The sequence below is a fragment of the Nelusetta ayraudi genome, unplaced genomic scaffold, assembly GCF_046127955.1.
Source record: "Nelusetta ayraudi isolate G7.1 ecotype Tasmania unplaced genomic scaffold, CSIRO-AGI_Nayr_v1 ptg000002l, whole genome shotgun sequence".
Taxonomy (NCBI): Eukaryota; Metazoa; Chordata; class Actinopteri; order Tetraodontiformes; family Monacanthidae; genus Nelusetta; species Nelusetta ayraudi.
In genome coordinates, this window is record NW_027466052.1 from 10,918,722 (window position 1) to 10,930,807 (window position 12,086).

At 40.4% G+C, this 12,086-nt stretch overlaps 2 protein-coding genes across 3 annotated transcripts; both read right to left on the minus strand.

Moving 5' to 3' along the window:
• Positions 1 to 83: 83 nt before the first annotated feature.
• prrg4 (proline rich Gla (G-carboxyglutamic acid) 4 (transmembrane)) lies at positions 84 to 3,328 on the minus strand. 2 transcript variants are annotated; one of them, XM_076023689.1, is made up of 6 exons: positions 2,808 to 3,328; positions 2,519 to 2,682; positions 2,388 to 2,415; positions 1,868 to 2,006; positions 1,244 to 1,429; positions 84 to 1,073 (listed from the first exon to the last, which is right to left on the minus strand). In XM_076023689.1, exons 1-6 carry the CDS (start codon positions 2,908 to 2,910, stop codon positions 1,046 to 1,048), a joined length of 648 nt encoding a protein of 215 aa, XP_075879804.1. In that variant the 5' UTR covers positions 2,911 to 3,328; the 3' UTR covers positions 84 to 1,045. The 2 variants fall into 2 exon arrangements, with proteins under 2 accessions (XP_075879804.1, XP_075879812.1); XM_076023697.1 differs by lacking the exon at positions 2,388 to 2,415 and having other exon boundaries at positions 1,868 to 2,026; positions 2,514 to 2,682.
• A 2,564-nt stretch (positions 3,329 to 5,892) lies between these two features.
• On the minus strand, positions 5,893 to 11,297 carry eif3m (eukaryotic translation initiation factor 3, subunit M). Its single transcript, XM_076023722.1, has 11 exons — positions 11,139 to 11,297; positions 10,465 to 10,597; positions 10,103 to 10,241; positions 9,291 to 9,414; positions 9,064 to 9,158; positions 8,855 to 8,938; positions 8,661 to 8,760; positions 7,721 to 7,802; positions 7,183 to 7,326; positions 6,376 to 6,436; positions 5,893 to 6,137 (listed from the first exon to the last, which is right to left on the minus strand). The coding sequence occupies exons 1-11, from the start codon at positions 11,178 to 11,180 to the stop codon at positions 6,014 to 6,016; spliced, it is 1,128 nt and encodes a 375-aa protein (XP_075879837.1). The 5' UTR covers positions 11,181 to 11,297; the 3' UTR covers positions 5,893 to 6,013.
• Positions 11,298 to 12,086: the final 789 nt, after the last annotated feature.

Consider the following 12,086-nt stretch of genomic DNA (forward strand, 5'->3'; position numbering starts at 1 on the left):
CAACTTATTAGAATGTGCGGATCCTTTTTCTTAGTAAGAAAAATGGAAATTTTTTTTTATTTTTTTTATTTTTTTTAATTAATAATTTACGTTCCTTTTTGTTGGAATGCCCTACGTAACAACAACATTATTAAATACGTACTATCACAATTTTATTTAATGGTTCACATGGCAAAACATAGCATTTCACCTTGTTTTTGTATTTACTTTCTACACCTTTATTTACCTTCATGAATACAATTTTCACGTGAAAGAAACTCTGACAAGGCCAGCTTATCTTCATAATTATTAAGCAACTGAAATATGATGATCAAGCATTCCCACCCATCCAACACTTACAAAACACAAAACATAAAAATCATTATCACTCAATTTTATTAAAACAAATAAGATTTATAAATAAAATACTTTTTTCAAGTAGGTATTCTTTGGATTGATAAAATGTAATAATCCTAAAAACATTACATTCGAAAAACCAAGAAAATCTCAACAATAAAACAATAATTGACATTATGAATGAGATACCATTTTCTTTAACATGTGTTAATCAGCCGTCCGAAGAGAGAACAGTCTGATCCTTTCGAATAATTAATACTTGTCAAGAAACAAAATCTTTATCTCACACACTCAGCATTTCCCTTTACATGAAGAATATCGACAGGGCTCCAGACGGATAGCATATGATTCTTCATTGTCATTCTGGCAAATAGCAGCAAAATGGATCCAACAGGTAGAGGCTATTTCACTTCTTCAATAATGGATACTCCCTATTAATCATACTTAGCAAAAGCAAATTACTCAAAAAAAAACAAAAAAAAACTCAATCATCTTGTGGGAAAGAAAAAGGGAATCAGAAATATTAAGATGCTATAGAAGAAAAAATAGCTTATTCAGAGAAACACACTTGAGACACAGGTCAATGTTTACATCTTGTGACAATTAGAGCATTTTCAGTAATGCAAAGCAGAGTGGCCAAGTGTAAACAACAGCTGCCAATTCTGTCTTTAATGTTTACAGGTGGCCCAAAGATGTGGGCGTGTAGATACTATCGCTGAACGCTCCCATGTCTTGAGCTAAAAAAAAAAGAAGAGAGAGAGCGAGAGAAAGAGAGAGAGACAGAGAGAGACAGAGAGAGAGAGAGAGAGAGAGAGGTCTCAAAAGTGTGCACCATGATCCCATGACTTCACTCTGGATTGAAAATTAGTTTTGGCATAACTGCTAACAGAGACACACTGGAGCATACCCGGGGTAAGGAGGAGGGGGGGCGTCATGCTGTCCAGATCTGGCAATTGCCTGCTCATAGGATGGTGGCCCCAGAGGATCATTGGGTGGGGACCCAGGTGGTGGCACAGGCTGTGAGGACACCTCCTCAAGTCGTCGCATAATCAGAGAGGCATTGCTCCTCCTCCTCCGCCGTGCACGAAAGGAGCTATGATAGAGATAAATGCACTGCCATTCATGTGTTATCTACTTAAGGTTGCTGTGTATTATATAATGTTTAAGAAAAAAAACATTTGAGTGCTATCATTTTGGTCAGATAAGAAGAAAGTAACCAAAGTGAAGTTTCTGTGACTTCAGGTTTGCAAACATCTCTGTTTGGGGATTTTTATCACTTAAATTACAAATATTCAATGTGTTTTTACAGCTAGAAAGTTTTGTAATCTCCAAACATGTCTTTCTAGATTTTATACTCTTAGGAAATAAATTGCACCTTACTGGTTGTGGCCTTAAAAAACACAAATAATAGCTATTGAAAAATGGTCATTTTAACACCTTAGCCACATCTACACAGCTTCTGGCCAATAACAAAATCTGAAAATATACACACCAGAAATGTTCTTCTTACAGAAAAGGCTCTGTTACTCACTTTCCCCGGCTTACATTGTCCTTCCGTTTGTTCTGACAGTAGTACCAGACCAGGAGGCCGACAATAATGATGACAACTCCCCCCGCAATAAGCCCCACCAAGAGAGCGGTCACATCAACCCGGCTAGGTTTGTTATTTTCTGTGGAAAATGAACAATTGCTGTAAGCAACTGGATTGAACATATAGAACACATACCACAACCATGGACAGGGACATTTGTTCGGGGGCTTATTTTTGGGACAAGGAGGTAAATTTAATATTTACACGGTAAAATGTCTTGCGTTCAAGATTCACAGGCCTATACCAAACAGGTTTGCAGAGGTAATATGCAACCGACTAAAGTGAAATTTGAGCTATGCGTCGGCGTAAAGACAAAGTTTTCGTTTCAAAATTACATGCATGTCGAAATGTGGCGAAACAGGTCTTCAAAAGCTTTGGAGACATAAATACTTAATATGCTATCAACTGACACGTTTCTTCTATCAGTTTTGTAGATGTAAAAGTTGGTCCATTTACCTACCCATTTTGTACGTCTTCCAAAATGCATCCTAAAAAATAAAAACAAAACACAATAGAGAACGTACGTGGTCAGATCGTATTTAACCCCTTTTTTCACGTCAATGAGACCAGAAGACGGAATCATCACTCAACTGTTTGAGGGATGTTTTCAAAGACCTCCCTCGCCTCCTCATAGTTGCAGACCTCTTCGTAACACTCCCTCTCCAGATTCCCTTTAACGAGCATCTCAAAGTCGAAATGGTTTTTCAGCAGGCGGCGACTCAGGAACGAGTTGGCGTCCCCCTCCTCCACGAACACTACAAAGGGCAGGGGGGGAAAAAAGAAAAAAAAAGATCCGGATGCTGATGTTTACGTACACTGTGGCGGTAAAGCGGGTGGTCAAAACGTCACACGGACGTTCATTTCCCCCAGGACGCGCTACCTTCTTGTTCGCCGGGTTCCTCATGGGTGTTCAGTAAGCTCCTGACACAAGCCGAATGTCCGCTCGGCAGCAGGTGAAGGAGAACCAAAACATGGAACAACATGGTCGGTCAGGCGTGCACCTGAGCACTCGCGGGTGGGGCATACAGAGGCCAACAGCTGCCACCGGAACTCAGCCGGCTTCTTTTGAACGATGACTTTCAGGGCAACTTACTTAAGATAGGTCGCCTGTTTTCTCCATCCCATCGGGTGAAAGGTTAGAAAATGAGGAACAGAGTTGAACGAACAACCGAAGCCTTTCGAAAGTACGCGTCCAAAGACAGCCCCGGCGGGTCAGACAACTCCCAGCGACGCTCACAAATGGTTGCTTTTATTTCTCCTCTCAGTTCCCTTAAAAGTCTGTTTGTAAAGTACCGGCGAAAAGTTTTCGTGAAAGTTCCCCGAACAACCAAACGCGAGTTCCGGGCAGGTAGAAAGGTGTTGTCTTTACTGCCGGGCTACCTGCGTAGGTAGACTAAACCAATCGATCTCGTTCACCTGGATAATATACATGCAAAGACAGTTACCAAATATGAACGCTAGATGGCAGCCTGAACTTTGGAAAATGAAAGCGCTCGAAACTTGACTCACACCAGCAGCTGACTCTGACTCAGAATCCACAACAGTAGATCCGCGCCCAGATATTTCAGACCTAGCTGCTAAAGTAAACTTGCGGTTCCTGGACATTTATTTATTTATTTATTTATTTGTTTATTCATTCATTTATTTATTTATTTATTTTTTGGGGGGGGTTTGTTCAAAGACAAAAACTATTCCCATGAACACATTAAAGTTAATGTTCAGGGTCAACGATATGGTTATCTTTTATTCCCAAGCCAGGGGGAAAGAAAATACAAACTAGCAACAAAGAACAAAAAGCATCACTTTCTCAACTGCTAAACCACACCACGATTCTAACACTTATTTAGTTATGTAAATAAAATATATGTTTACTTTGTTTCTTTCTTATTCATCTATTTTTTTAATCATCTCTTTTCACTGCATAGGCTGCTGTAATTTTGCAAATCCCCCCAGTGTTGGATAAATAAAGGCATTCTATTTACTTATTAAAGAGTGATGTAGCTTATTGATGATGCATCACCTTTTAATAAGCATTTAAATCAACAAAAGTTATTGTTTAGCATCTGAAGTCCTCCCCAAACCCAATTTCCTATCAGTGTTGACAACTTTTCATTATCATTCCCATATGGTGTGTCGCATTTCTCACTACAACACAGTATTTTCAGTTTTTAATCACTGCATCGGCAGCACCCATTTAAAAACACCAAGCTTCATTTTCGCAGACTGCTTAGTTTCTCAAGTGCTGGTCACAAGTTGGCTCACAAGTAATTTCGACTGAAGTGAGGCATGCGTGATCTCATACAAGTGATTTGTTCTTTCCGTCACAAACAGCGGTAACTGTAGCCGTTTTAGAGAGATGACAAGCAGCAGAAAATAAACACAGTGAAGATAAAGACTCCACTTCTGACAGGCAAACCATCCACGAGAACGGTGTTTATGTTTCTCCATGTAAATCCACACATCTGTCTCCAAGCCTCCGGGGCTCATGGCCAAAGTTTATGTGAAGCAGAGATAGGACACAATTGAACATTATCTAGCTGACTACTGGATGGTGCTAATTGAAGGACAGTGAGAGCCTCTCTCTTGGCCCCTGTCTCTGGATAGTGTCAGACTCTTACACTTTCCTCCTGGAATTTTGTATATTAAGAAAGAAAGGGGGATGGATAAGACGCTCTGAAATCCTTGTTACTTACATATAAAGAGTATTGTCCTACCTTTGTATAGAGTTACTCTTTCGGAGAAGCAAAAGGTATAAATGCTGGTTAGTGAAAAAAAATAAGAACGCTTTTATTTTAAAATATATTTTACATGATAATAAATTACTATGTGCAGAATGTTAATGAAGTGTTTATTCCATAACTGGTCAGTGTCATGACAAATGGTTTAGAGAGTAGTTCTCAGCATTACTGCAGCTTTTACAGCTATTGAAATGGATCAAATAGTAGTTTTAAATAAAGTTTAACTTGGGAAATACTAACCACAATTTGGTTTAATCAAAATGCGTAACTCAGAAATAAATCATTCATTTTACACTCTATTATATGGTGTATAAAGGATATTTCTTGCCTGGCAAGCTTGGCTGTTCATACAATTTGGGTCTGATAAGCAAACCACAGCATGCATCTTCTACTTTTGTGACATCTCACATCTGTGAAGCCACAGAACATAACAACTGAGATAAAGCAGACAAGAAGAGAGATACTGTCACTAAGTTCCAGATATGAAAAAAAATACTGATAGCAATCAGGCGCAAAGCCTCGATGTTGAGCTAATCCTTAGTCACATTACATAGTATCTGTTTCACACTTCACCTTGTGGATAGCTGCAGTGAGGTTAAGTTCCTGAGAATGTGTGCTGTGATTTACGCCCACTGATAAAGAGTTGGAGATGCTGCCCACTGGGGACAGCTGGACCAAAGTGAGTCGTGAGCCTCTGCAGACCTCTGGTATGATAGCAGAAGGATGACACTTCAGCGAGAACACACTGAAAGACAGTGGCTCATGCTTACTGCAACTAGTACACAATTGCCACAGCTGCTGGTCTCACAGTTTGGAGCGACGGTGAATCAGCCCCACCTCGTGTGGATGCTACAGTTGCACAGCTCTGACATCAGACGGTTCATCTGAAGTTCACGATGCTGTGGTCACCTCTGTGCTGTTCCCAGAAAAGTGATTCTGACCCTGAGAGCTCTTCCCCCGCCCCCAACCCAGCCTACAACTCATCTGAAAAACTACTAGCATGCTTCCCTTTAAGTGAAACCAGATGTTTAAAGCTGCTGAAGCGTAAGCCTTCACTTAAGGCTCAGAATAATTTATTGTGTGGAAAGAAAGCACAAGTATTAGTGCTTAAAATATTAATCCATCAATTGCTTGTTCATTCCTAAACGTTGTAAACCCGGAAATCTGTGATGTGAAACAAGACATTTTTCACATTTGATCACTACACAAATAATGACAAAAATCAACTCAAGTTTGGGCATTATTATTTAATTGGTTAAATATAAAACCTGATTATTTCAGTTTGGAGATTTAGAGAGCAGAAATGAGCAAGAGGTCGGGAAATGTAGACAGCCTGGTTAAGGTGGAATTATGCAGAGGGTGAGAGGGCTTGCAGGCTGCCCTTGACGGCTGTGAGGTTGGCCTTCCAGGAGGTGAGGCTGTCGTGCAGCTGCTGCCACTGCTGCTTGCCAAAGGTGCGGTGCGTGCTGTGGCTGTGGCAGAGTGGAGAACACAGAAATGTTAGACTGACAATATGGAAATACAGACCACGGCCCTTAATGTATAATGTAAAAGTAGTGCTTAATACGGCAACCACATTTTTGTTGTAAAAACTGAAACTTGATCGACAGACCACAAAAAAATAAGTTTACAGTCATTTTGCAAAATGAGATTTTAACAAAGAACAAATTCTTGAGCAAAGCTGCATAACAGTATGGTCAGAATGCTTACCTCACGACAACTTTTCTTTGCGTCTGGTCAATTTTGCAGTAGACCATCTTGGTACGAACAGCTGGAAAAAGACGCCAGAAAAAAGAATTACAAGACGGCACTCTGGTCTTTTACAGGTGGTATACTGAGCATTAGGGCTGAACGATTATGGAAAATAATCTAATTGCGATTTTTTTTCCCCCTCAATATTGCGATTTAATTTGCAATTATTTAAAAAAAAAAAAAATCTTTCTCTCATGTATTTTTCCACAAACAAACAAAAAATTATATGCATTATAATTAAGATCGTGAGATGTAAAGCGTTTTTCGGAGGATTAGTTTTTGCTCGCTTGAAAAATGAACAAATGGTGTAATATGGCACCTTTAAACTAGTCCTGTGACCAGCAATTAAAAAATAAAAAGCTCTGCAAGTGCTCTAATGAAGTGCGTGTGTGTCATTTCCAGTGAGGAGACCTGTAATACTTTGAAGACTTAGTATTTTTTATTTTATTGAATCTCTCCCGACACTGTTTTGCTAAACTACGGCCACCAGTTGGTGGCAACCAGGAAAACCTTTTCCTTGCATGTCGCTTCGTCCGCCCAGCTCGTCGCAGCATCGACTCCCCTCACTACCTGCTTTGCGCTGCTCGCAAGTCACGTGACCTGAACTTGCGTCAACCAAATTGCAGTCTTTGCGGTTAGAAAATCTTGTTTTGTCCTATTGCGATATGATCGCAAATGCGATTTATCGTTCAGCCCTACTGAGCATCATAACCAACAATTACACACACACACACAAAAACAAAAAAAAATTCTGAATGTTTGTACCGTCAATGACAAAGGCCTCGACGTCCTCCGCTCCAATCTGCAGCTCCTGCTCCATAGTATCGAAGGAGATCTCCTTGTACTCCACTGCCATGCCCATGAACGTCAGCAGACGCATCTTGGCCATGTTTTGCTCGTGAGAGAGGCCTGCAGAGGCGACATGCAGGGGTCATTAAGCACAGACAACTGTCACACTCGGCTGCCCTCCCACCCCACTATAATCAGGGAGTTTCCCTGTAGTAGTTGACTTTCCATTTAGGAGCATGAAGTCAGGGAATTCTGCTCAGCAACACAAACAACACTCCATGTTGTCTGTTTTGAGAGGCCATCCTACATGCAGGCAATTACGCGAAAGCTTAAGTGACGGGACGTGGACGCTGTGGTGGCACGCACATTAAAATTGACTTGCGTTATGTCAGCATTTGGGTTTCAGGTTTCAGTTCATCCCATCCCTTGTTATCTCCTTGTATATACGCTGTGTTAAAACTTGAAGAAAGAAAAAAATGTTGGTGAGTTGACATCACCGGGCAGAGAAACTTACCAAGAGAATCAATGAAGTCTTTGTTGTTCTGGTAAAACTTGACGTATGCTGACAGCTTTGCGCTCACAAAGATGGTTAGCAGCTAAATAAAATAAAAAAATGAGGCAGATATGAGAGAGAGCGAGAGAGCAATGTCAGTATCACATTTGTTGACATTCAGACACACGCACGCACATATCCTGTTCAGTAACAGACAGATGAAGGAATGCACACGAAATCTGCTGAGAGCAAAAGTATCTTTGATTTGTGCAGGGCAAGGAAAGCCTTCCAACGGCAGCCTGTTGACTCATAAACACTCCTTCATATAAAACCAAGGGTGCACGCCCTTTAAATAAAACCTTCTCCATGAATTAAACTTGCTGGGCTGGTAATGAAAAAACATCCCTGTTGCTGTCAAGAGCCACCCCACACTTCTGTCAAATATTGTAGAGGCCTTTTCAGCTGTCATAAACTGTCTCACTCAACCTTCCACTCGAGGGAATTTTTTTATTTAATTGCTCTAAAATGGCAAACTGCCCTCCAAAAGTCTCAAATATCACCTCTTGGTCCCCCAATTTATGCACGTGTGTAAATTGTAAAACTTAACTTCAGAGAAATCATCACAACTATGGTAAAGAGCAGGACCAGTGGAGAAACATGATCACATCTGACAATTAAATGACGTGGAAGGTTTATTCTATTTATTCTTATATGTCTGTCAGCAAATGGTACGAAATGAAAAATTCCAATACTCCCGCAACCTGAGAGCAGTAAATTGAAAGCTGTAACTAAAGGCTGATAAAGATGCAGGAAGATAGAACTTTGCTGTATTTTGAATACATAACTATCATTATTGATCAAATGCATACAATTCATCCTAAATTGACAAAACAAAAAAAGAATCGAATTCCCATCAGAGTTTAGATGACGAGAGCACTACTAAAGAAACTGTTGTACTCACGTCGTGGATGAGCTCTCCCTCCAGGAAGCGAACCGGTTTCAGAATGAGCAGGTGGTCCATCAGGAAAGTGCTGGGGTCCTTCAGAGCGCGGACGATGCATCTTAACAGAGAGAAGGTGTTTGAGGAAGTGCTGCATGAAAACCTTTGTCGTACGTCAAATTGCAACGAATACTAAGCAAGCGCTCCGCGTTTACCTGTGAGCATCAACCCGAGCTTGTGAGGCGTTGTCTTCTGTGTAACTTCCCAGCAGCTCTACCATCACTTTTGCTGCAGGCTCACTGCGAAGTCAGAAAACACAATTAAAACATTTGTAATGTTGTATCAAATGAACATGGGTGACTGTTCAAAAAGAAAAAAGGTAAAAGGAAAAGATTGTCCAAAGGTGAACCTCTGGTAATGTTACCCCTTCTTGCAGTCAACCAAGGCCTCGTACACCAGCCTCAGTAGTGTGTGCTTCTTCTCTGTGTTTAAGTTCCAGTCAACGATCCATTTGCGCACCTAGTTAGCAGGAAAAAAAAGAAAGAAAAAAAACACTGCGATTTATCAAGAGACGAGGCAACAAAATTACTATCCACCAAGTACTATGCAAACACAGAAGGTGTTTAAGCCATTATTGGTGAGTTGATTTACCTGATCCAGATCAGTGGGAATGAAGGAAATGGCGTTACAAGTTCCCGCCACTTTGATGAGACCACAGAAGACAGTGTATCTCACTGGTGTGTTCTCATCCATGCCATGGAACAGATTACTCAGACTGAAAAATTAAAACACAATCAAGAGTTACATGGTAAATTCCCATATTTTAAGCATTTTTTTTAAATGCACATCTTTAGCATTGCGAAAGTACAGCTTTCCACCTTTACCCAATTTAATATATGTTTTTTGTGTTAAACTTCTAATTCTCAACTTTGATCAACATCTAACTAACTAAGTTTGAACAACACGTTTTCATTCGAAGTGCAAAATCCAGGGATTGAACAGAGGAAACTTTCCATGGGAAATAAAAAGAATACATGAGAGCTGAAGGGAATTCAGACAAAACTCACAAAACAAAAGACTGGTCCTTAAAAATAAAATTGTAGCATAACAGGTACAAACAGCAGATTGTAGCACAATGTTGGCAAAAACAGCCAGATCTAATGCAAGCACACTTGAATACCCAGCCACTCTCAACAAGGCTAGACAGCATTTCTGACGAGGAGGAGGAATTTGATGGCGAGAAGATTAACACAGAGGTCGTTAATGAGGCCCAGGAAGAGGCCATTGTGTGAAAGGGTTTGGCAAAAACGCAGACCACGCAGAAACTGGGGTTGAGACGTTGGAACGACGAGCCTTTTGCGTGGACTGTGCCTTTGAATAAACATTTGAATGGACTTTTGTTGTGCGGGTGCAGTCATTTCACTTTTTGGTTAGGAGGAGATTCGGGATGGTGGTAGACTCACAGCTGCATTCTAAGGGAGGGTCTCTCTCCTTCTCTAGACTTGACCAGCTTCTCACACAGACTCTCAATGAGAGATTCTTGCTTCTCCGTCTCCAGAATCAACAGCAGGGACACAATGCTGTTCATTGCACTCTCCACCTCTACAAACATAGAAAAACAATTACTTGCAGCACAACGTGAAGTCAACATCAATTCCTGACAGACATCACAATATGCTTTGATCCAAGCACATAATGGTCTGTAAATTCATTTCATGCAGCTACTGCTATGACACAACAATTCTAGTCAATATCTGCTTAATACCGCCCATTTCATCATTCAAGGATCATAACGGGATGCAGAGTTGTGTATATAATCGACTACCTTTGTCATCATCCTTGAGGCAGACATCACACGCCTCAATGATCTGAGCCAGATCCATATGAAGTCCACCCTCAGAGTTTTCTTCTGAAATATCAGCTCCTTTGCCCTTGATGTAAGCTCTGAGCTCCAAGGCCTGTTGTGTTTCACAGAGAGACACGTATTATTGCATTAGTGAACGTAGAACCGAGGAGAGCCGCAAGCTACAGCGACACACTGAATATCAAGAGTTAATATGGTGACGTGTAAAACCTCTTTTTGTAAGCAGTACCTTTGCAGTCAACTTTTTGCATTATGACTTAACTGGGATATGAAAATGTCTGTTGTAGTATTTTAGCAGTTAGCATGTTAGCTGATACGGTTATATTAAAGACTAAGGCAGTCCGCCATCGACACATCGCGCTTAACATAAATATACGGTCTTACGTGATTAACATACGAGTTATCTCAATGCAAAGACTATTAGTATGGCTATGATGCGACATTTTGTCGCACACTAAAACAATAGAAAGAAAAAAAAATCGGTGCCAGGCAGCAAGCAGCAGCAATCCAGAGCGGATACCATCTTTGCTAGCTAGCGTGCCGTGTTATTGTACTTTGCTGACACTGTTTCTTATATATCGACTAATACCTTGTACGGGATCAAAATACCACGATTTCATGGACAAAATTCGTACCTGGTCTTCCTCCGTAATATCGATGAACGCCGGAACACTCATACTTGTTGACTTTGTCGAGCACAGATGGTAGAATGCACGCTCACCACCGCGGGGACCTAAGCGGAAAAGGAAAACGCGATGGTGCCGGTGAAACACTTCCGGGGCGGATTTTTAAAGGCACAGTGACCCAAATGTTTTGTCCCGCTTCTTCGAGAGGCTTCTTCGCACGTGAGCGCCTTTGATTAGCCCCGCAGTTCTGTGTTTGGCCAAACGAAAACATATTTGCATAGAGAGTAGAAGAAAGACTCACGTCACAGTCAACTTAACATTGTTCAGCTGGTAAATTGGAAACGCGAGATTGATGCATGTTTTTTTTTTTTTTTTTTAAATGTTTTTTTTATTAACATTTTTAGCCTGCACCTAGATATCCAAAGCATATTATTTGACATTTTGCACACGAAAGCACAAAAATACTGGTTAACAGTGCATGTTCTACTGCCACACTTGTGCTATTGTTGAACATAGACTTTTGTTCTAATTGTAGTTTAATGTTTTCATTATTGACTTCTGTCTGTAATTTTATCTTATTCCTTTTTCATAATTAGCCTTCCTAATTACTGTACGCAGAGAACAAAGATACACCAAAGTCACATTCATGGCTAGCTTTTATGAAATTGTCCATGCATTCATCCATTATCAATACCCGCTTCTTCCTGAGTTTAGAGTCACGGGACAAAATTGTACATTAAGGTTAATTCTAATTTTATAAATCTTGGCACGTAGACCACTGTACACTTTGTTTTATTTTTACTTTAAAAGATTCAAACGGCTTCTCTTGGCAAAACGTCTTTGCATACTCCTTTGTCAGTGGTCACACACCAACATCAAATCATTTTTCAAAATTCTTTTTAGCCTTAACTCCACTTTAGTGTCCCCCTATTTCATTCTTTCTAAGCAGCAAATCAA